Source organism: Malurus melanocephalus, unplaced genomic scaffold, assembly GCF_030028575.1.
Source record: "Malurus melanocephalus ecotype Western Australia unplaced genomic scaffold, MMel_1.1 scaffold_443, whole genome shotgun sequence".
Classification (NCBI taxonomy): domain Eukaryota; kingdom Metazoa; phylum Chordata; class Aves; order Passeriformes; family Maluridae; genus Malurus; species Malurus melanocephalus.
Window position 1 is genome coordinate 315,389 of NW_026623675.1, and position 22,882 is coordinate 338,270.

A 22,882-nucleotide genomic window follows, 5' to 3' on the forward strand; every position below is an offset into this window, starting at 1 on the left:
CTCCCCATGGAACCTCCAAAAACCCAGGGATCTTGAATTACAGGCTGGGTTGCATTTCTTTCTATATTTTTAAGCTATGTGTTTGGGAGTAGTCTTTGCACTTCCTGTATTGTTCTCTTCAGGAGCAATGACATCCATATTCAGTAACTTATAAAGCAAAAAATGTTTTTAATGTTTTCTGCTCTTATTTTGTTTTGCATGATCATCTCTGTTTCCATGAGTCTTAAAATTCCATCAAAATGAGAAAGATTAATTATATTGAGGTCTTGTGTCTGTCTTCCATCATACTTGCAGAAGTAACTGACAGCAGATCCTTCTTTCCCCTGGAGAAACAGGGTGACTGGTGCTGTGTGCCTTTTGATCTGTGAACTCCCAGCTCTGACATAGTGATGAGAAACATGGAATTTTGCTACAGTTATATAAATTACTCTTCTTTTTCTCTTCTCTCATTTTCCAAATATATTTCAGGGGTTGCTTATACATCTTAATTGTTTTGTCCTTCTGCTCTTTTCCAAAAATACCTCTATAAAATTAGTTCACTACATTTATAAGGTAATTATGATCCAATATACCAGATCTCCCCTTTATTGTCTAAGTCATGTAACATTAATGAAATTGTGTCTTGATATTTTTAGTTTGTTGTGCAGACAGCACAAGTTTAGTCCTGGAGATAATCCTGTAGGAAGCGGAAGTGACTTCCTGCAGAATAACAGTATAATTAGTGATGCCAAATTTGAAGACCAAACTGGGGTCTGGTAGTAAAAATGTGTGTGATATTTTTACATACCTGAAATAATACTGAGCTATTGTTCATGAATCTTGGTTGAAATGTAAGGGTTTATCAGTAGCTTGTGTGCAAACAGAGAATACAGCAAGCGGACAAAACCCCAGACTTCACATAACAAATTCACCTGAGGTAGCTAACTGCTGCCTTAATTAGATACAGCTTCAAAGTATATGCTAAGATTTTTCCACTACAGCTTTTTATCACTTCCACAAGTTCAGCATGCCCTATACAGATGCTTAATTTGTATGCTGGGCCCTGTGATAAAGCTATTTCTGTCKATGAGATTCCAAAATTGTAGGCACTGATGTCAATGCAGATGAGGTTAGCCTAATTTGGTCAAGAGAAGGCTTGCCATGCAAAATCTTCTTTACATGGGCACATAAAGGCCAGTGCCAAGACTGACAGGTGTCCAGTGGGTGGCAAGGAGCTTCAGAGATAAACATTCTTGTTGATACTGCTACCATTATTGTTTCTTCAGGAGACAATATAATAATTGCATGGCTTTTTTTCAGCATCCCTTCAGGATAACTAAGTAAAATGGAAAAGGAATGTMATTTTACAAATGTAAATCTTGTAARTCCTATTGAAATAAYTTCTGTGCTAGRTTCTTAATTCAGTTTCTTTAATGTTAAAGACTTGACAATGAATATAGCATCTTTTTACCTTCAAGAATGGCATATTAAATTAAGAGGTRTACTGCTATGAAATCCCTGTAAGAAAAATTACATGAAAGTGGTTTTTAATTGTAGGAGGTCTTGGAATGTTGTTAATGTGGTAAAGTGCACACTCAGGTTGAATAATGAGGAGTGTGTACAAGGATATAGAACTTTAGAGAAGACTGTAGARGGATATTCATTGTAGTTGAAAAAGTCCTCCTTTTTTTTTTTTTTCTATGTCAATGTGTCAGTGGCAAAGTGTATCAAAAAAGTATTAATCTATTAATAGAACGCTTTCTTTGTATGCCTGTTTCCATGCCTCCCCCAAGAGACTGCAAAATCAGATGATGTTTCTGCCTGAGAACTTTTTTTATATTAGTTTTGAGCTTATAATTCTTCTGTTCCTTTTTCAGCTACCTCTTTCTTAGTAGTGACCTACTAGAAAAAAAGCCAAACCAAACAAAACCAGATCCACTGTCTTTATATCCAAGAAAATATATCTTACACTGACATCTCTGTAATTGAAGGCTTAGCCTTTTCAGTATATTTCAGTCTCAAACACAGTAGTCTTATAGTTCAACACCTGCAGACATAAGGCACAACACTACTGGAGAGCTCTCTCTGTTTCAGGGTTACCTTTATCTGTAGTGGRTGAGATGCTGAAATAAGTAGATTCGGGTTTTGATGGAAGGTGTTTGGATGCATGGATTGCAGGCACCCACATGYTGACAGAATATTAATGCAAGGCAATAACTACATGTTTTATAACTGTGTAGATGCCTATAAAACATAAGGTTCATTGGCAAGTTTTTAAAGTGTTTGCCATAAGAAATTTGCAACTGCTRCAAGTCAGAGAATGAGAATTTAAAAGTATGTAAAAAGGGTTGTATTGCTGTGTCAATGAAATGAAGAGTATGGGGACCTGGCAATAATGTATTGTGGGCTGGAAAGTGAGGGAAGGCATTGAAATGTAGGTGTGTGGCATGGGGTTTTCAGCTTACTGTCTCATTAGAGCGTCTCCAAGTTTAACGAATTCAGTTGAAATTGGTCATTTATCCTTAACTGGAAGACTAAAAGCATTTTTGTATATGGTGAGTAAGCGAATTCTGAAATAAGTGTTTAGTGCAGATGCATCTTCAGATGAATTTCCTTTAGGAAGAAGAACATTGTAGCAGAAACTGTAACTGCAACAGTTTGGGTTTGTATATGGGGTGTGTGTGTGTTTTTGTTGTTGGCTGTTTATTGTTTGTTTTGGGGTTTTTGTTAGTTTCATTTGTTTGGGTTTTCTTTAAGCTTAAAATGTTGGGTGAAAGAAGTTGAATGTTTCAACTTTAAAAAAAAATCCATCTTTCTTTTGTATTTCATATACTATGATGCTATGTGTTGGTTCTCAGTTTTGTGCTTTGCATTTTTGTGAATTGCTTGGTCATGGCCAATATGATCTTTGGCACCCTTTATTCTTTGTAAACTCTGTGATGACTTTGAGTTAATTATTATTTTAATTTGCTATCTTATTAGAAATTAAATACAATGTTGATTTGTGAATTTGACAGCRAACGGTATAGCCAGTTTCATATTGTCCTGTGTAGTTTTTCAGTTACTTTAATGGAAATAATCACAAAATAAGAGAATGAAGGCCAGACTTTATTTAATTTCAAATGTTCTGTTGCTRTCTCTGCCTAATTTTTGAATGTGAAACTTCCAGCTTTCCCCTTGAAATTTAATCTTTTTTGACAATATAATATTTTTATGTGATGACTAGCAAGGAACCAAAAACAGAGATGATTTTATTASTGCCTTTTTAATATTTAACATACTTTTGGAGCTTTAGCATATGCCAGTGTGCCTAGGGAACTGCTGAAATGTGTTAGGTTTTGTTTTGTTTCTTTTTWCCCTGTGGGAATTGTTAATTTTTTAAAAATGAGATTTGAAAATTGAAAATTCTTGCTTATAGTAAAGGCAAGCTGTGTTGCCTGTAAACTGTTCTTTAAATGCTTCTTTACAAAGTGAATTGAACTGTGCGTGAAGGGGTTAAATGTAGCTTTTAACAGTGCTGAATTAGGAAAAACTTAGTAGACAAGAACCAGGTAGGAAGMTGTTACTTAGGCTTAGAGGGAGATGAGTCCTCATAGCAATGGAAGTACTCATCACTTAGCCAAATAGAGGCTCTTAGTTGTTACCATAAATTTTATTTATGTCCTCTTCCTTTCTATGTGTGAATGAGGGAGAAGCTCAGGGAGCAAGTGTAAAGGAGCATCTCACACTGTATCCTGCCTCTGTGCCTTTTTGCCTTCATTCACTGCACCATATTTCTTTGAGTTCATGAGCTGGACAGACACATCTGTAGAAACTCATACATAAAGCTGCTGTGTTGGGAGTCCTTGAGTGCTTCCTGTGTTCCCCCTTTCCACACACATGCTTCTGGAAGCTCTGAAGCTGCCTGGGTGAGCTAGTAATGTTCACATAAGCATAAAAKTTGTTGGGAAAGCTTCTCTCCAAGGAAAAAAAGCTTAAACCCTGAATTTAGAAGACAGACTTGTGTCCTTTGTGTCTTCTATTGATAATTTCTGATGAATTGTAAGAWACAGCTTCCGTGACTTTAGATTCTGTAGTTTTTTTCCTGATTGTTGTGATGTGTTGACAGTTTCTCAGTCTCTTTCTGTGAGACTGTAAGCTCAATGTTTTTTATTTAGATTCCCGCTTAAATAAAGCATGGTAAGATGGCCTTTCACTGTTCAAAGGATGTGCTTTAGAAATAGAAAGTTAATTTTTTATTGTTCTAAAACGTTGGTAGCTTTTCTTGTCACTCGTTACTGTTCAACCGGTTTTGCTTACCTACCCAGATTACTTGCACTATGTGAAGTATGTGGGAATTGAAATGGCTGTTTCTTTGCTTCCAGTATAGCATTCAGTCTTGGCTGAAAGTTTATTTAATAGTGTAACACWGTGACTCAGAGTGGCTGAGACTCAACTTCTTGCATCTCATCTACAGAGCAGTCTGCCTTTACTGAGTGGATTGCAGTCTTGAGGYCCTGATGAAACTTCGTCTTGTAACAGTGGTACAGTTCTTTAACTCTTCARAATCACAGGTGAAGATATTTGTATTGAGCTCTAAAATTGGCCCAGTTTCTTGCTGTGCAGCAGAATGAGCAGATGACAGTACCTGCAARCAGGTGTGGGCTGTACCTGCAATACAGACCAGTACTGACTGAGCATCTAAACAACTGCTGATGTGGTTCTCTGTCCAAGGTGATGAGACCCCCTGCATTCAATGATTAAAAAAAAAAAGAATATTTCCTAAAAAACAAATGACAAATCCATGAGTGTCAGCTGCTGTCTTTTTAATACTTCCTTCATTTGTTTGTTTCTTTAAAGAGGCTTTGATAAAAGTGGAGTATAACTTCTTTCCAGAATCTGTCTTCTGGAAGGAAGCAGAAATCTTAGTTCCATGCATTTAATTGAAGGCCTAAAATGCCATAGTAAGTAAATGTCCTCTGAAAAGGGTATCTGAATAAAACAAAGAAAGAATAATGTATTGTAGAACTTCAGTTAATCTTCAAGTAATTTATTTACCTAAAATAGTAATTCCAGAATTCCTACATTTAAATTATCTAAATTGGATCACTTGTCACTGAGCCAGTTTATACTATATAAAACTTTTTCTTATGAAAACACATCTAGCTAAAGAACTGAAGTTCATGCTATAACAGAGGCACTGAGAGTGTTCTAATTTGTATTGCTAAAGAATAATTTTAAAAAGAAGTAATTTGTTTCAAGGTGTTTCATCTATGTAAGGAAATTAAAAATGTGTTCTTATCCGCCCCTCAACTGTTATAGGTATGTTTATAACTTTTTCCATGTTACGTGTTCATTTGTGTTRATCTGCAAAACCACTATGTTGAGCAAATAAGAGGAAAGGTTTAAAATAGCCATCAGAAAAATGCCATGTTTAATAATGTGCTTTTTTAACAAAGATTTATGTGATTTTATAAAATRTAGACAACCTCTTACCCCTTTTAGGAATAAAGGACACATAGCATAATGCTGATGGTTTTCTGTTTCTATGTTACAGTAGCAATAGAAAACTCACAGAATGGATGATGGTAAAGAAATGCAAATTGTYGACTTCTTTCATTCAATAGTAATGTATCTTATTCTAAAGGGGGATTTCTTTCTTTTTCTATGTTACAGAGGACTGAATTGGAAGTTTTCTAAAACTGAAAAGTGGTCTTAAAGAGTATAATTTCTGCCTACTGGATCTGTAGCTGTCCTTGACTTTCGAAGTACATGTTTTGGAGTTCTCAGCCCTTGGTTTAAGATCAACCAGCCTTCTGAGTTTAGTTGTAATGAATTAGGAGCTGCAATGATGATTTATATGCGGTCATGGTTATGAAAGTGACTTTTGCCAACTTTCTCAAATTTTCATGTTTTCTTATTGCTTGCTAGTGGATACATACCTTTGTTGATGAGTCACAGTCCCTGGAATTATTTAAAAGGTGTATAGATGTGGCATTTAGGGTTAGTGGTGGACTTGGCAGTGCTGGGTTAATGGTTGGGCTTGATGATCTTAAATGTCTTTTCCAACGTAAATGACTCCATGATTTTGTTAATAAACAGCTAGAATAGTTGAAATCTTGTACCTAGTTGCAACTTAGGTTAACATGGCAAATCTTTTAAATAAGCTGAACTGAAAGTAAAATGCTTAGRTAACGTTTTAAATTAGGACATAAATAGAAGTAGCATTTGTAAAAGTTGGTCATTGTGTATACATCGTGAAATTCTAGAAGGTCAGCTCTCGGTATCTAAAAATAATGGTGCATTTTCTTTTTTTTTTTTCCCTTGAATGCAGTGTTTAGTGGTTGGATTGGGCTGCAGCAGTACCTACCCACACTTGTTCCAAGAATACCCATGGATTACCATTTAATTAATCTTTTTTAGTGAAGTGTGCTGGAGAAACAGATCACACATGATATATAATGAGACTGGGAGAAAAGAAAAAAAAGGATGGAAATGAGTTGTGTTTTTTTTTCACTATGTGCTGATGAATTTGTATATGGCAGGCTTATTCCTCTACTGTCATTGAATGCTGCTAATATAAATACAGTAAATATGATTTGTTCGTAGCAAGTAATAGGTCAGTCAGGAGTGTATCCTACAAATCAGTGTGCTGCAAGCTTCTGTGCTGAAAAGGAGTGTTTGAAGGGCAAAGGAGACTCCATGGAGATTTCTTTTCTGGGCCAGGTGTTCAAGTGCATGCACATGAAATCAGGTCATTCTGGCAAGTAGGAGTGATTAGCAACAGGCCTTCAACTTCAGCATTAAAACTCAGATGGTGATGGAGTTCTGTGAAGCCCTGCCGTATTTAAAACGGAGAGTTATTTGAGACCCAGTAGTGTGTCTGAAATGTGGTGCTCTTGTTTCAGCTCTGGATTTCCTGTAGGTTGTACTGAAATGTGGGATTTTTTTTTGGTTGTTTAGTTTTGGGTTTTTTTTTTTTTTTTTTTTTTTTTTTTTTTTTTTTTAGGGGGGGCGCTGGAGCATTTAAAGACACTTCTGCACAAATAGTAGTTTCCAAGCTTTGTGAGGCACCCCTGAGTCATTCTTCAGGTTTGATGAACTTCAGTAAAATAAATAAAAAAACCCMAAAAAAMCCAAAAACCAGAAAACGGTTGATACAGATGGGTATTTAGAAATATACAAGTAAAATTGGTATCCTGTACTTGGTACCTCAAATGAAAGAGTATGTATTAGGAAATAATGGRTTTCCACATGGACCCTTGCACATCTGTAGGAGTGTACATGGAAATAATTGTAGCCTTGCAAATCACCATGGCATATTACAGGGGCAGCTACTTTGAATGGGTAGGAGCTGGTCCCATGTGATGCTTGTTTTCCAGTCAGAGCAAAGTGCTATCTTTAGCAAATTCCTTAGTGGAATCTTTGTAACAACTCTTGTAAGACCCTAAGTGTATTGATAATGAATGCTCATTTTATCAGGAATGACACAGAAAGGTTTATTCAGTAAATGTAAAAATTGTAGCAAAACATGCCTGACTGCTTATATGCATCTACAATGCTGCCTTATTATCAAGTCTACATTGAAATCATTAGGATAWTTGTGTTTCTTTGATGGTAAGGGACAGTAATTGCGCTTGTAAATGTGAGCTGATGGTAAGGAGAGAGGAATAGATAACGACTTGTATGCTATATTTGTGTGTTAAGTATTGTAAATCTTGCCTTATCAAATATGGTGCCTCTGCAGACATTCAGAATATGGATTTTAGAAAAATTGGAAAAGAATCTGGCAGAAAGCAGTGGAAAAAAAAAAAAAGGAAGAAAATGAAACAGCATTAGCAACCTCCTCAATTTTTTAAAAGTACAATCCAGTCTATGATAGCTGTTCTTTCTGGTGTGCTTCTTAGTTTCAAGATGAAGCTGAGACTGGTGGTGATGACCACATCTCAAGAGTCACTGCACTCCCAGAACAGAGCCAGTATAACAGGCAGTATGTTAACAGCGGGAATTTAGTGTTGCCTGATTTTTATGTAGCCTTCTGAGGGTTAACCATATTTATTAAKGACCTTGAATAATTTCTTCCACATATTTGTAAAATGTAATTTCTTTCACTTTCAGCTTGAAATGGGTAATAAAATGTAATTTCTTTCACTTTCAGCKTGAAGTGGGTAACAGGATTATTCAAAGCAGTACTTTCTCCAAAATAAGCATTTTAGCTTGTGTTGATTTCTTAAACTTCTCACACAAACCAGTATACTTTCTGATGTTGCTCTGTCTCCAAATTCAGAATCATATTGACAAAATAATCTTTCAATTTCCAAGCCATAGTTAAAACAAATAATTGTGTAGTGGTACTTAAGGGGTGGGCAAATATTTTTATTTCTGTCTTCTCATATTAAACTTACGCATGAAACAGTTTTAGGAAAATTTTCAGTAAGAGGAGGCTTCTTAATTAAACTGCTTAATGGTGGAAGACAAGAGTGATTACTTTGTATAGCTCTGTTTTCTAAGATAATGTTGTTATTTCTGAAACAGGTGGTAGAAAGGCTTGCTCCATGCACTTGGGATAACACCAAGCACATACTCCAAGAACATCCTCAYATGTTTTGAGACAGGAAATTGGGATTGATAATAGTAATGATGGAGAGAAACACTTGACATTTCAAAGAGTATAAGGCTATTAATGCTGGAGTTTTATTCAGAGGAGAGKTCAGTCTTGAAGCACATCACCCCATTGTTGCTGTTTATTTTGCCCATTTTGTTGTTTCCCAGAGTGGTTTTGGTATGTGCTAACCAGGCTTCTTCCAAAAGAAATGGAATAATTTCACCCATTTTGTGCATCCATGTGCCATAATCCGCAGTAGGGTTGTAAAGTTTTATCTGTTACTGGGTGACTTTTTGGCAGCTTTGAACCTCCTATGGTAGGGTCTGGTTCAGGAAGTTGGAGTAAATATGGCCTAAAAAAAAAAACAAACAAACTCCTGGGCTTCATATAATGTTGGTGTAAAGATCTGACCAGCAGCTGTGTTTTGATCTGCTCCAGTTGTGCCAAATTGTAATGCAAATATAGCCTGATACCATTTATTGTGGCTTTGTTTTTTTAAAGTAACATCAGACTAGTGATTAATTGTCAGTGTGTATTAACATTCTCAATGGTTTGGAGGTGATAATATTTTTGAATCTATCTTTGTGACAGTTTGTGTTTTGGTTAGAACTTGACAGACCTTTAGATAAGTGCTGCATTCATTAAGTGAGATACCAAAAGGTCCATTCTGAATGTCCTTGCCTATGGTTTTGATCTGACCTGTTTTCAGGAGCGTAAGGACAGGGCAGAAGATACTGTTTGGAATGTACTGGTGCTGTAGCGATTCACAGGTTGTGCAACACCATGATTATAGCTTAAAAGATAGCAAATATTGCATATTGGATATAAATATTTGGAATCATTTTATAAAGTAACAAAGAGTCCTATCCCACTTAACGAATCTTCTCCTTACTTCTCTCTCAGTAAAAATCCGCTGTGATATGTGTCCCCTTTTCCTGTGGACAGGAGAAAATTAGTCTCTCAGTGTTAATACTACTCCTTTGGTGATCTGTGCTAACTTTTGTRTTTTGTGCACATATCAGAATCTGAAATTGGTCTTTTTGCCCCCCAAAAAAATATGTTGTAGGAAGAGCAGACTCTTCATATAATTTTCCTTAAAGCTATTGCACTTCATCCTTTTAAACTCCTCATTATCCCACAGTTCATTTGCCCCCTCACTGTAGYGCCTTTTTCCCCAGAGTATTTGAGATTTCCTTGTATTTCTGAATGAAACATTTTTGTCAACTTAAAGCGACAAAAATTAGAACGAATCTCAAAGCTGCACCAAGTGTGTAGGACCCCTTGGCTGCATAATAATTGTTCTTGGAGGAAGTTAGTRTACTTTCCAGCCCTGGGAAGTGCTAGGGACACTATAGCCAGGTTCAGCCTTTCGAGCAACAAATGAAAACCACATGCCATTTTAGGCATGAGTRTGAGTGGCTAGAAAGACAGTATGAAGAATGGCCTGGTATTTTGTGGGCAAAAGAAGTTAGACAATGACAATTGGTTYGAACAATTGCATATATTCAGTGCATTAACTTTCATTAATATTATTAATAGTGCATTGCTATAAAAATAATTTTGAAATACATTTTGAAGTTCAGTTCATAGCAGTTGTCCAGGTGGGACAGATAAAAGGAATTTGTAATAACCGAGTGGTGGAATCTGTGGGAAGCAGGCTCTTCATAACATTTGAAGGCAAAGCAGTGTCCTGAATTAGCTCGGGTGTTTTGGCTACTGGAGTTTGATCCTGTTGTCTGGCACACTTTGCTGTATTTAAATATGATAAAAGGATGTAATCATAGTTTCACATTTCCTTTAGCATTTCCATGGGGTTTAGTAAAGTTTTACTAATTGCCATGTCCTCCGGTTGTAAAACTTTGTTGTTGAGTCCAGCGTTGTCAGCGAGAGGAGTGGGGCAGAGCACATTGCAGGGGCTGTCAGGTGACAGCTGCCGCCTGCCTTGTGTCTCACTGCTGTGCCCTGCTGCTTTCAGCACTGGCCGCCATCGGGGGGAGATTATGCTTCAGGTATTTTGGGTGATCCAATGGGAATTGCATTGATCTGGTGTTTAGCTCTGATCCTTATCAAATGGATTACTTCTAAGGTAAGCCATTTTTTTATTCTGTTTTGACTAACTAGTTTATAAGTAGTCTGAGAGAAAACAAGTTATTAAGAACTTTGCAAGTGCTTGTTTTTCCTTTTTAAATCTAATCTGTTTTGGAAACAYGTCATTCACTATTTAAGATTGTGTTTCCTAAGTGTTCATACATGATTTTGTAGCTCTTGACTTTTGCTTGCCTTGAGGTGGGAAAAAGTGTGGTTGTAGCAGTGCCAGTTAAGAGACAGGGAATAAAAGGATCTGAAATGGCTTCTGAATGGCAAAAGTTTGCCTATGTTATAACAGATCTTCAATTTTATAGCACTTTAAAGGCTTTGTGAAAATAAGGAAAAACAATTTTAAACGTAGTGAGAATAATACAGATTAGTGTATTTTGCTTCCTTGACATGTTACCCTTTTTGTATTGTTGATTTCAGMATTGTGGGAGTGGAAATACCAGTTTTGTTTGCTTATGTGAAGTATCTACTTTGCTTACGTTGTAGCCTTTCCATTTGCAACCTCTGTGTTTTAAAAAATGCATGCTAATGTTAGGGTTAGTTTTTACTCTSTTATTCCAAAGAATGTAAGTATCCCCACAATGAATATTTGTGCTAGTAAATATAGGTGATATTGTGGTGCCTGGATATGGGACTAGGGTCTTCTCATCATAGCTCACTGCATAATCTGGAATTATTTCCAAAAGGAAGAATAAATGTGAGTGTAGGATTATGAAGGAGGGTCAGAATCATTGGAGAAAATGAGGGAAACTGAAAAAAAAAAACCAGTTTCTGCATTTATAGATAGAAATTTTTATTGTTATTATTGATACACGCTTCTAAAATTTTTGTACAATTAACAGCAGAATCCAAACCARCATGAACAAATTTTGCCAGGCATCCATGCCTGTACTCTTCAGTCATTGCCAGTAACATGTTTCTAAATTTATTAAAAGCAAAAATGGCCAGGCTTAGTTGCTAGCACTTGTGACAACTTCTGTCACATCAAGAAAAGGACCAGGATACCCAATGGATATTCACTTGTGACTGAAGGCAGATTCTAAATACCATAGTTTTACAGCCTGTGGTCTAGACTAGTACATCATCAGCATTTTATTGGTATATTGTTGAACTTCTGGCTTTCTGGAGTTTGACATGAAAAGCTGGCTCAAGGATTGTGTCTAAGCCAGTTTGGTCAAAGATTGTTTTAAGATAGGGAAAAATAGGAATTCTGGGTAGCTGGCATAGTACAATTAGGCATAAAATCCCCTGCTCTTTATGATTGTGGCTTTACATGTGCTAATGGTTGTTTCTTTTAAAAATTAGTATTTTTGTGCTCATGTAATTACCTATTTTGCTGTTGCCATTGAATCTTTCTGGTATTCTGGTATAGTTTCTAAAGGCAATACCCTTGTGTTACGGTCCTCACTTAAGCAAATTGTTTATGCTTTGTTTCTGACTGTACTTTCTTTCTGATAAATTGTTCATCTTTTGTTTTTCTGTATTTCTGTTAAATCTTGATTTTTTATGTTGGTAAAGCTTTGTGTAATTACTATGTCATGTATTATACATCTGAGGTATATAAGRAAATAGCTTACAGATGCTTGTTAGATATGTGTGTCGCTAACACTGATAACTATMATTCAAATGATAGCTAAGTTTAAAAATGGTTGCCATCTGTCTTGGGATATGATCATGTGAAATAGTTTTCTGTGGAAGAAAATACTAACATCACATTTAGATATTTGAAGGAAAGGTGTGGTTCTCATTGCTGATTAAATTTCAGGAAGGCAATATTAACTACGTTTTCTTACTGCTGGTTTGATAAACTTTCAAAGTACTGCTTTGAACTCCAGTGAAATTTTTAAAAAATAGTAGTATGACCATTTAGCAGTAGCTTACCTGAGTTCAGTATCAAGTTAAGTGCTTGTAAAGAGCATTTTTCAGTGATATAATGAGTTAAAAACTTGGTGGTGCCCTTTGGAGAGCTGTGGATCTCATGTTAGCATGGAACTTCTAATTACTTGAAGTGAGTCTCAGAATTATGATACATGACAGTCTTCCTTTTGAGAGCTAATAATAGTTGGAGAAATAAGGTCTTAACTAGTTTGTCATTCTCGAGACTTCTAGTTCATAAACTTCATTATGATGTTAAATGCTTTCCAAGTATATTTGTTCCAAGTGTGTATTTGAGGCAGCATAACTGGTACATTGCAGTTGCCATGATATAACAACTTTTCCACAGTTGTTTTCAGAGCATTTGAGATGAATGCTGTGGTAGTTGGGCAAAGAGCATGGGCTGGAAAGTCAAGTAGTTAAAAAGACCTGCCTGGCTGTGTTGCTGTCTCTCCTCTGTCTTTTCTTTCCCAGCTTCTGAATAAACAACTTTGTAGCAAAATGAGAGTTCTGAAGTCCATCAAAAATGAATGGTTCTTTCTGCTGGATGGTACTGAATTTTGAAGGTCAGCAGGTCTAGTAAGTTTTGTTACAGAATGAAAGACCAGCAGTTGTTTAGCTTGGCAATTCAAAAACTGGCTCTTGCCGAAATGAAGGGCCCAACAGTAATGCTGATGCTCTGCTCTGAACGAGATTGGGAAGTCCATTTGCTAAAGCTGATACATCAATGGAAACATTTCTGTTTGACACAAACAGCAGCAGGTGCTCCGTTTCCAAGTGGTGCATGCAAATACTTGTACTCCCAAGCATCRCTGAAGCGGTTTCTCTTTGAAGATGTATCTGTGTGCTATTTTGGCATGTTCCTCCCATTGCGTGGCCTTTAATGACTTTCTATACTTTGTGAAAAGATGTTCAGAGAGATCTGACTTAAATCTAAGTTCTGGTAGATACTTCATCTGCATATTTTTGCAGAATCTTTGTATTTATGTTCTCAGAGGATTAATGGCTCTACCAATTTAGTTTGAACATCTTCCATTCACTTTCCAAAAATATGTCACAAAAGAGCAAAAATMGAACCTTTTTTACTGTATTGCCCTTTGGAAGAATAAATGATACTCTAGTGTGAAACTGAAGTTTAAGATGAGGCTTTCGAAGTGGAAGTACAGTGTAAATAATTCTTCCCAGTCATCTTTCTGACATCCATCTTCACTGCTGAAGCAAAATGACCCCCCCAGTTCAGATAGCTGTGCTCATGCAGGAAAAGAATGGAGCGGTTGAGAACGTCACTTAATCATTTGGAGTCCAGCAGACAGTCCCACCAATCAGGTTGCCATTGTGCTTGATAAGGGGGCTTGCCTGAACACTAACACATTATGGTTGTCTTGTCTTTGAGCATTAGAAATTCTRTCTGCTTGCTGGAATAGTGCTTATTCATTGGATATTTGTACAGATGGTGAATATTGTTACTAACGGGTACAAATCTTCAGGCAGATCAAAGAGGTGACAGAGATTTAGAAATAAAATTTTGTGCTCAATGAGTTAAAAATATTGACAATAACATGACATTTAGAAGTGCCAGAAGTCAATCTTAATCCATGAAGATGTATGATCCAAGGTGTCTGTAGGCTGATTCAGTGTATGCTATGGTCATCTCWACTGTGTAAGGTTTATTTTTAGGGTAAGTATAGTCTTGATGCCTTGGGGTAGGCTACAGAGARTGGGCCTTTGATTAGCAGTGAGGAAGACAGCATTTTTGGTCATCAAAAAAGGTAAAATCTTGCTGATTAAATTATTTGAACCACTGAGTGCTTTACAGTAATTTAGTTCTTTGAGACACATTTGCSTTCCTGCTTACAAATTTGCTGTCTGTGTCAGTTGATATAGAAGCTGAAGCATTAAAAYTGGTCTTTCTGTTTGCTGGGTTTGAGTACTGGAATCTGGGCAGTATATCTTAAAGAACCACATGGGCGTACATTAAATTACTTCKCTCCTGCCTTTGCATTTTTCTAGAGTACTGTAGGGGGTAGTATAATAAATGCATTGACAGTACTATTTGAAGTAGAAAAATAGGTGATAGACCATAACCTGCAGTACATAGTCTGTTACCTGTTTGCAGGGTAAGGTGGCACAAAGCAATCCATGTCTGGACAAGTGCAATATTATTTATTTATTTGTGACAAGTTGCAAAAAAGACTCATTACCATTAGCACCACAGTTCTAATAACTATCTGTACCTCTCTTATTTGCCTGGTCTAAAAGATTAARGGTCATACCAGTCAGCATCCACCACTGTCTGTTGGTGGAACTTGCTACAAAGTGTTTTCCTCTTACCTCTTTTATTTAACAAATTTCAATGAATGAGGTCTATTTAAGACCTCAGTCCTTTCAGCAAGTTAGCTGTAATTGTCCTACTCTTTGTGAAGTATTGTTAKTGGAGTTTATACAATAAATTGTCTCTATATTTCCTTAGAAAACCAAACTTTGAAAGGTAATTTTAAAAGGTTTCATTGTTCAGAGATTTCTACAAGGCGTTTGACTCCTTGCAGAGCAAAATCAATTGTTTGTATAAGCAACTGCTTTATGCTTTTAAAAATGTATACGTGTTTGATATACATGGATGTACTACTTTATACTGCTTTATCTAACAAATAGTATTTTACTTCAGGGAACAAGTAATATTTTAGAACCAACATGTCAGAAGGATTTATGTTTTCAGTAAAATTTTTGTATATTGTTTTCTTTCTTGGAGACTAATGCTCCAGTTTTACATGGGTCTTGTAGCTGCATGTGTGCTTAGGTTTCTCCTGTATTAGATTACAGAACTGTGCTGGACATGTCCAGAAATCTGTGATAGACAGGTGCAAATTGCAAGTTAGCACTAAATTACATCACTGATTGTGCCTAGTCAGTGATATGAAATGTTCCAGGCTACCGAAAATATATTCAGCTGAGATTTCCTGAAACTCAGGCAGATTTAATGAGAAAAATTGAAAACGTTAGTGAGAAATCAGCATAATTTCCTGGCTAATGAGTTGTATTTCTKCCTCTCCCATTGGGACAGGCACACTGCTATGAGAAATGCTGTGCAAACATATAGTGAGGAATTATTTGCATGGTTTATGATTTTCCAAGGAAATACAGAACAGAAGCTAAGACAACATAAAATTTCTGTACAGGGAGTTCTTCCTTGTAGTCTTTACAACACCTGTTATTATTGGACCCCATTTGGAGCTAGGTCTTTGGTCACATCTATAATTAAGTAATAAGCTTATTTTGGAAAAAAAACATCTACAACTTCAAGTGTAATGCTTTCTTTTTTGTTTTAGCATGATAAATATTTTTTARAAGTGTGACTTATGAGTTCAGAGTCTTAGCAAATCACTTGTACCAATCACAGGGATAGGAGTTATTAATCTCTATAGAGTTCTTTGAGTTCATTCAGTTTGTTCTGTAGATAGATGCATATCAGCAGTTCTGCCTTTTTACCCTTCCACATAATTTTTCTTTTCTTCATTTTCTTTCTTTTAGAATTCAATAGCCAACCTTATTTTTCTGTTCTGTTTCCTAACATGGCTTGATTTCTTATCTTTTGAACATACATATTTTCAGTCTGTTGTGTGTCTGTGAGATAGTGTTCATGTTGGACAACCGAAAAAACGGATGATTGTGTTTGCCACCAGGTTGGCTTTTATGTGAAGTTCTCAAAGGCATGTGATGACTCTTTGTGGTATTGAGGGCTTGATTGTCCTCAGTGTAAGAAAGACATGTGGTTTACAGGGAAAGGCCATAGGAGTTTCTAGTGTGCACCCCCACAAAAAAAAAAACAAAAACAAAACAAAACAAAAAAAAACAAACAACCCTTATTTCCTTGAAGAACAAATGTTCTGAACTGTCAAAATGGAGGTGTGATTGTGCAGGTGATCCTCTAATGCTAGGGTTAACAAGTAACATTAATGGAAGCCTTAGGAAGGGGCAGAAGATGGTCAAAGTACAGTAAAGCCAAGGTGTGAGGCTGGGTTAAGCCATGCTTTGCAGACTTTGTGATGCCAGTGTTGTGTAGTAGTTTTTAGCTATTAGAGGACCCGTTCACCACCTTGTGGGAGACTTCCAGGGTTATAACTATCTCAGTAGCTGAATATGTATGCAACATGTGTCTCATGTAGGTAAGAAATACAGCTTATGTGAGAGTATCTCAGTGTTGTGCATGGATAGCTCAATGACTGTTCTGAACTTTTGTCATCAAATATGAAACTACTTGCTGGCTTTCTCTGAAATACCTTTATGTATAATATCTCAGTGATACCTTTCTTTGCCTATGGAAAATACTGGGCAGAATGAAAGTAGTGTGTGCCAAGGCATCCTTGGCACCTGTAATGTTGTAATTTCAGTTCTTTTAGTTCTTTTACCTTTGGAAGATGGAAATATTCCATTCCATARGTAAAAGTAAATATATAAACCAAAAACTKCAAGTATTTGTTTCAAGTATGGTGTTGTAGAAGACCATGAGAAGCACTTTTTGCATCTSCATAATCTCATTCTATGTCTYTTTTTAGGGTGAGGAATGACTGAGGAACACTGAAAAGAAATATATAGGGATAGTTTTTCCACGCTCTGATCCTGCTTTTCGTAATTTTTTCACTACCAATTCCCATCCTTCCTTTATCCCGCCTTAAAACAAAATCAGTAGATATATATACTTGAAAGATGCATTTTGCATGAAAGACACAAAATTTCTAAAACTAATTTTAAGAGTTAAAATGGAAATGGTTAATTAAYACTTTATTTTCATTTCAGTTTAAAAATTATTCACTTCTTACTTAAAATACACTTCTTTTTTTCAGAGGCGTGGAGCAATTTCCTATGACAGCTCTGATCAGACTGCGTTGTACATTCGTATGCTAGGTAAGCATACCAGTTTCTGTATTGCAAGTTCCAGCATTTATGACTGATTTAAATAATAACTTTCTTATATCTCTGTTGAATTCATAAACTTAACATTCTCTTTCTCCCGGGTAATATTTTGATTAGAAGCTTTAGAAGATTTTGRATTCTTTTGTGTCGACTTGGGTTTTTTGGTCGTTTGCCTAGTTTCTTTTTTCCTGAGTTAGACATTGTGTAGGATGTTTTRCTCCTATATTAAAAAATAGGAAAGTTCTCATAATTAACCTAATGTGGCTGGTAGAASTAAAGTCTTCTAAGTGACTCATGATTGATCTTTCTTTCTGTCATGGAATTTGCCACTCTGCATGGTATCCTTCTAGTTAAAGGATAGAGAACACCTGTTTAGTTCGAGAACACSTGTTTAAGAGTTACCACACACACTTGGAAACTTCAGTACTGAGGCTATGAAATGTGCTAGGTGTTCTTGAAATAATTATATGATTTTAAACAGTGTTTTTCTCATTAATCTTAGAAGGTGACTTGAGAAGGGTAAGGACACGTGACAGGGCTAAGTAGTTMAGTTTACTTACTGAGGAATGCTTCCAGAGTAGCAAGTAGATAAAGGGTAAACCCAAAATCAAACTAMAGAATGGTACTGGGAGGGGAAAGCATCCAGGGTAGATCCTCTGTGAGACTGAGTGCACTGAATGAGTTGAGGTCACTTGTTGAGACGAGAAAGATGCAAAGCTCTTGCAGATCTGGCTGCCAGATTCAGTATTTCCCACACCTCTCCTGGAGGCTGCTGGTGGTGCAGATGGCATGGGGACTGTATATGCGCTCTGTTTCATTGCTAAATGATGCCACTTAATTTAAGCCATCTTGAGCTATGAATTTGTGTTGAAATGGACTATGAATGCTTGCATGATGTCTCACACAGCTCAATGAACACCAACAGCTACTCATTTCAAATTCTTAACCATCTCCAACTAAATCAGCCAAAACATGCCTTTTTATGCCCTGAGTCTTTTCAGTTTAGTGGTATATTGTACATGTTAAAGTCCCCAGAAATTCATAACTGCATTGTCTATGAATTTAAAGTTGCAAGCTATATGCGTGTGTGTATATGAATTTATAGGTCTAACCTACATATACAGGAATATATGGTCATATATACACATAAATGCAATTTTGACTTAGCAGCTTCACTTTTTTTTCAATTATTTTGCTATTTTACATTAGTGGAGTTATTAATATTAGAGCACTGACTGCTGAAGAAGTTTTTATCAGATTTTAATTTGGGGATTTGCTCAGAGCAGAACAGAAGATGCTGGCTTCTAAATGTTTGTTGAAAAAACTGCTTTTTTGTTGTTGTTGGAAATAGTTTTATATTGTTTTCAAAAGTTAAAATGAAGTAGTTAGGCCCATCATTTCTGCAGAAGGATTTGTGATAATGCTCAAGTAATTCTAGAGGGAAGCAAAGTATGACTTCCTGCAGTTTTTGGTATWTACATCTGAATGGAGAGAAAAATCTGATTTGTCTTGAAAATCTTCCATTATTCTCATAGATAGAACTGGAAAATATTCAGAACATGATGTTAAGTAAATTAATTTTTCAGTTGTTCTCTCATTGGAATTAATTGCATTATGAGATTGGTACTTGTTATGAATAGCATAACTCTTGCTGGCGTAATTCATTCGTGCTATTCTGCTATTCAGAAGCAGTAATCTTTTAAAAGGATTGACTTCTAATTTAGATGGGGGAGGAGGGTAYTGACAAGCAAACACAAGATTGCTCATGGGATGTTTGAATCATTATGTGATAAATATGTAGTATTTTCTCACTTAATAGAGATCATGTTATGTACACTATACTGTACAAGTYAGTGACTATTTACATATTTATTACTTTTGAACTTGCAAATGGACTGTAAAAAGACCAGCCTGAAAGCTGAACAGTTGGACTCATCGGTATGTAGAAAGATTAATATCAGAGTAGATTCAAGGATTAATATATTCCATTAGAATTTTTTACAAGAAATGTGAAGCATTGTATTTCCTACAGTATTGTGAGAGTTTTGTTTTTGTTTTATTTATCTTAGTACACTTGAGCAGAATAAGCTATAAGAAATCCTCAGSTATAACTTAATGGTAAGTTAGGCACAGTAGTGAGAAAATTTGCCATTTACTTGGTTAATTTTATTCAATACAGACTATATCTACTAATAAAATGGACCTTGGTAAGGTGTTTTTCTTAGTAGACCAAAAATATAAGGCTAAAGTTGTCTATGGTAAGTCCTTCTGCTTTGTTTAGTTGTGCTGGTCATAAATGCCAGCACATTCAATGCTTTCAGGCTGTTCCAATGGTGATCCAATGGAAATTCAYTTGCACCAAGTAAATAGGGATTCCTGTGGTGTAGCAGTGTGTCCAGGTTCAATTTGAAAACTCATATTTTAGGGGTATACTAAGTAAAAAACTAACTCCTCACTGCCTTCATCAGTGTGTCGATATAAACAAGCAGCATTGACTGTAATGACTCATCTGTCATACCCCATTCCCAAAATATACAATAAGCCACTCCCGAGTGGCTTATTTACTATTTTAAAATATAGATACAGATGCAGCATTGTAGAATTTTTCTTTTAAGACCTTGGAAAGGCTAATACATCTGCATCGCCTCAGCCACTTTTCACAGCAACTATGAGGAATTCTCAAAATATCTTGTAAGTGTTTCTGTGTAATCTTGATAATTTCTTGGTTTTCCTCTTTTTTGCTTTTCTGGTTTCTTTCTCTTGTTRCTTTATATTGACTGAATTTCTGCTGTGCATGGGGTAGAAAGTGTGGAGCACTGACTGCTTGTATTGGTGAGCATGCGCCTCTCAACTACAACTGGAACATTTTTACCCTCCTTTAGAGGTCTTGATCACTTCAAATAGGAATAATTGGAGAAAAGCTACTGTGTAATGCAGGTGCACACTCTTCTCTGGTAGTGGTTTTTATGTTGTACTCTGCTTTAATTCTGGCACATTCAGCTGACCTGTCATCTGTTTCTCCAATAAATTTAATAGTAATTTTAATCTGGGAAGTAGTAATTCTGTCTGAAAATCCTGCTGTTTACAACCTCATGGCTTTGACTGGAGTGCTTTACCTTGAGGTGGTAGTTTCTGCTCCCAGCTGTCCTCCATGATCTCTGAGGTTTCTGCCCCTGCTCCCGATGGCCTCAGCTCTCCAAGCAGCTGCTGCATTGTTACTGTGCCACACTGCAGCATTAGGTTAGCACCAAGTATGTGCTGTGTAACCCTAACGCCCAGGGATGTCAGCTGTGGCATTTCAACTGCCTCGTAAGTATCAGAGCTGTCCTTGTGGTGTGAGSAGGAATCTGAGAGAGGGGCAGGAACTAAACAATCTGTTTCAAGCAAGGTAAGTTGTGTTACAGCCCTAATTTCTTTTCARTTTTCAGTTATAGCTGCAAACCTCCCTCTTACGTTCTTTCTGCCATGATTTATGTAGTCTTCAATTAAATGTCTGCCAGTATGATCTTTGTCTTAAAAATGCAAGCAATCCTGTTCATGCAGGAGTATTCKGGGAAAAGATGTAGCAAAATACTCAGCCATCTGATATTGTATCTTTTTTGTACACAAAATAAGGTTTCGAAAGGAAGGCTTCATGTTTTGTAAATCTTCCTCTTGATTCTTTGGAATCACCAAAAATCTCATAGAGGTAATAAATTATTTCTGGAAGTCTAATATCATTAAGATGCTGGACTTGAGTGTGTTCCTTTAAGGTAACACAGGAGTCTTTCCAGAATASCTAAAAGTGGCTAAAGAAGAAACACTTCAGGTAAAAGCAGTCASTCAGCTTGCTGCCACTACTGTGCCCTCCCCCAAGGAAGTTTACCTATAAGCAGACTGTGTCATCTGATGGTTTAAAAAAATTATGTAAGCATTTCGGTATGTTTATAAAGGTCTRAAAAATGAAAACTATTCATAAGTTCTTCACTTTTAAGTGTTGAATTTTAGTTGTCTTTCAGCTACTACATAGTAATAATTGGCTCTGAGGTTGGATTTCTGTTGCTATTTGAAATAATTATGTAACAGTGTCCTTTTGTTTGATAAAAGTAATCTCAAATCTGAGATATCTTGTGCCTTTTTGTAAAGATCCCTATGAAGATAAACATATCTCTTCCTTAAAATTAAATTCTGCATAATTTCAGAGTCACAGGCTTGCAAAACACTTGTGCAGGATTTCCCAAGCAAATTGATGTGAACATRCGAAAGTACAATGAAGTGGGTGCATTTGGGATCCATTAATCTTCTGCAGGTTACGTTAGCCAAGCAGTGAATTCATAATGATGATCCAGTATTTCTGGTCGTTTTGGAGATAACTAAACATATGCACTAGAGATTAGTTTCGCTGTGCTAATAGCACATAGTTTCATAATGTGCAGCCAGTTATTCCTTTTTCTGCTTCTGTATATTTAGAAACTTATGATGRATGTATGGTATCATCAAATTCCACTTGTATCAATATTTTTCAAGCACATTTATTGTCTGAAATCTTGCAAAATACAGCAGTTCTRTACCATGGTAATGGAGACAGCTCTTCTGCCTTTGTTCTGGCACAAGAGAATTTTCTACTTTGTTTGCTGTAATAAATTCCAGTCCCATAGAAGGGATATATTTTTCCAGAACAAATACAATTGTATTCTAAAAAAAGGCATCCATTGTTGAGATTTTTTTTTAATAGCTTCTTCTACCATGATTAGGGAGAGAGAATTTTGTTCAATAACTGTGTAATGAAAATATTTAGCTTTCCTTGCTGGGAATTTCTCATTTTATATGTATGTAAGTAAATACACTCATTTTAGCTTTATCTTATTACATTTGCCTTTCCCTTAGTTTGCCATGTGCCTTTTTAGTATACAATTCTTTCTTTGACTAAATATTGCTGTAATGTTCTGATGATTTCTGTGTAAAGCAATGTAGTTCGTTGCACTTCTTCATTTCACTTGTAGATGGTTTTTGATATCCTCCCTAAAATCCACAACATCACAGGCATTTCAAGGGTAACAGGGATARTATTATTCTGTCTATGCTGTTGGACAAGGGTACTAGTGAATGAAAAAGATCAAGGCGGAGAGAAATTTGCTGGACTTCAGTTATCAGATGAACCTGCTCRTTTTATTATTTGCAGAATTCCATGTTGGTTTGCAGGTATTTTCCTGTGAACTTTTATATTCTTGACACTTAGAACAAAAAGTTCACCAAAACCTAGTTATACACTGACTTAAACTATTTGCTAATTTGCACTGTGGTTTGTAAATTCTAAAGGTAAAGAACAACATTGAAAACTAAAAATAAATCACAAAAGCTGTATCACCTTTACTGTAAAAAATTAACTCCACTGAAAAACCTCTTTTATTTTTCTTCTAATTTAGCTGGTGAACTCATTCACACAGCTGTAGCTAT

General features: G+C 36.1%; 1 protein-coding gene across 2 annotated transcripts in view; it reads left to right on the forward strand.

Moving 5' to 3' along the window:
• PDE7A (phosphodiesterase 7A) overlaps window positions 1-22,882 on the forward strand; it is a 75,774-nt gene that overhangs the window by 22,565 nt on the left and 30,327 nt on the right. For both annotated transcript variants that reach the window (XM_057380316.1, XM_057380318.1), the window contains exon 2: window positions 17,377-17,437. In XM_057380316.1, coding sequence (XP_057236299.1) covers window positions 17,377-17,437 — 61 coding nt within the window. The remainder of the gene's footprint in view (window positions 1-17,376; window positions 17,438-22,882) is intronic.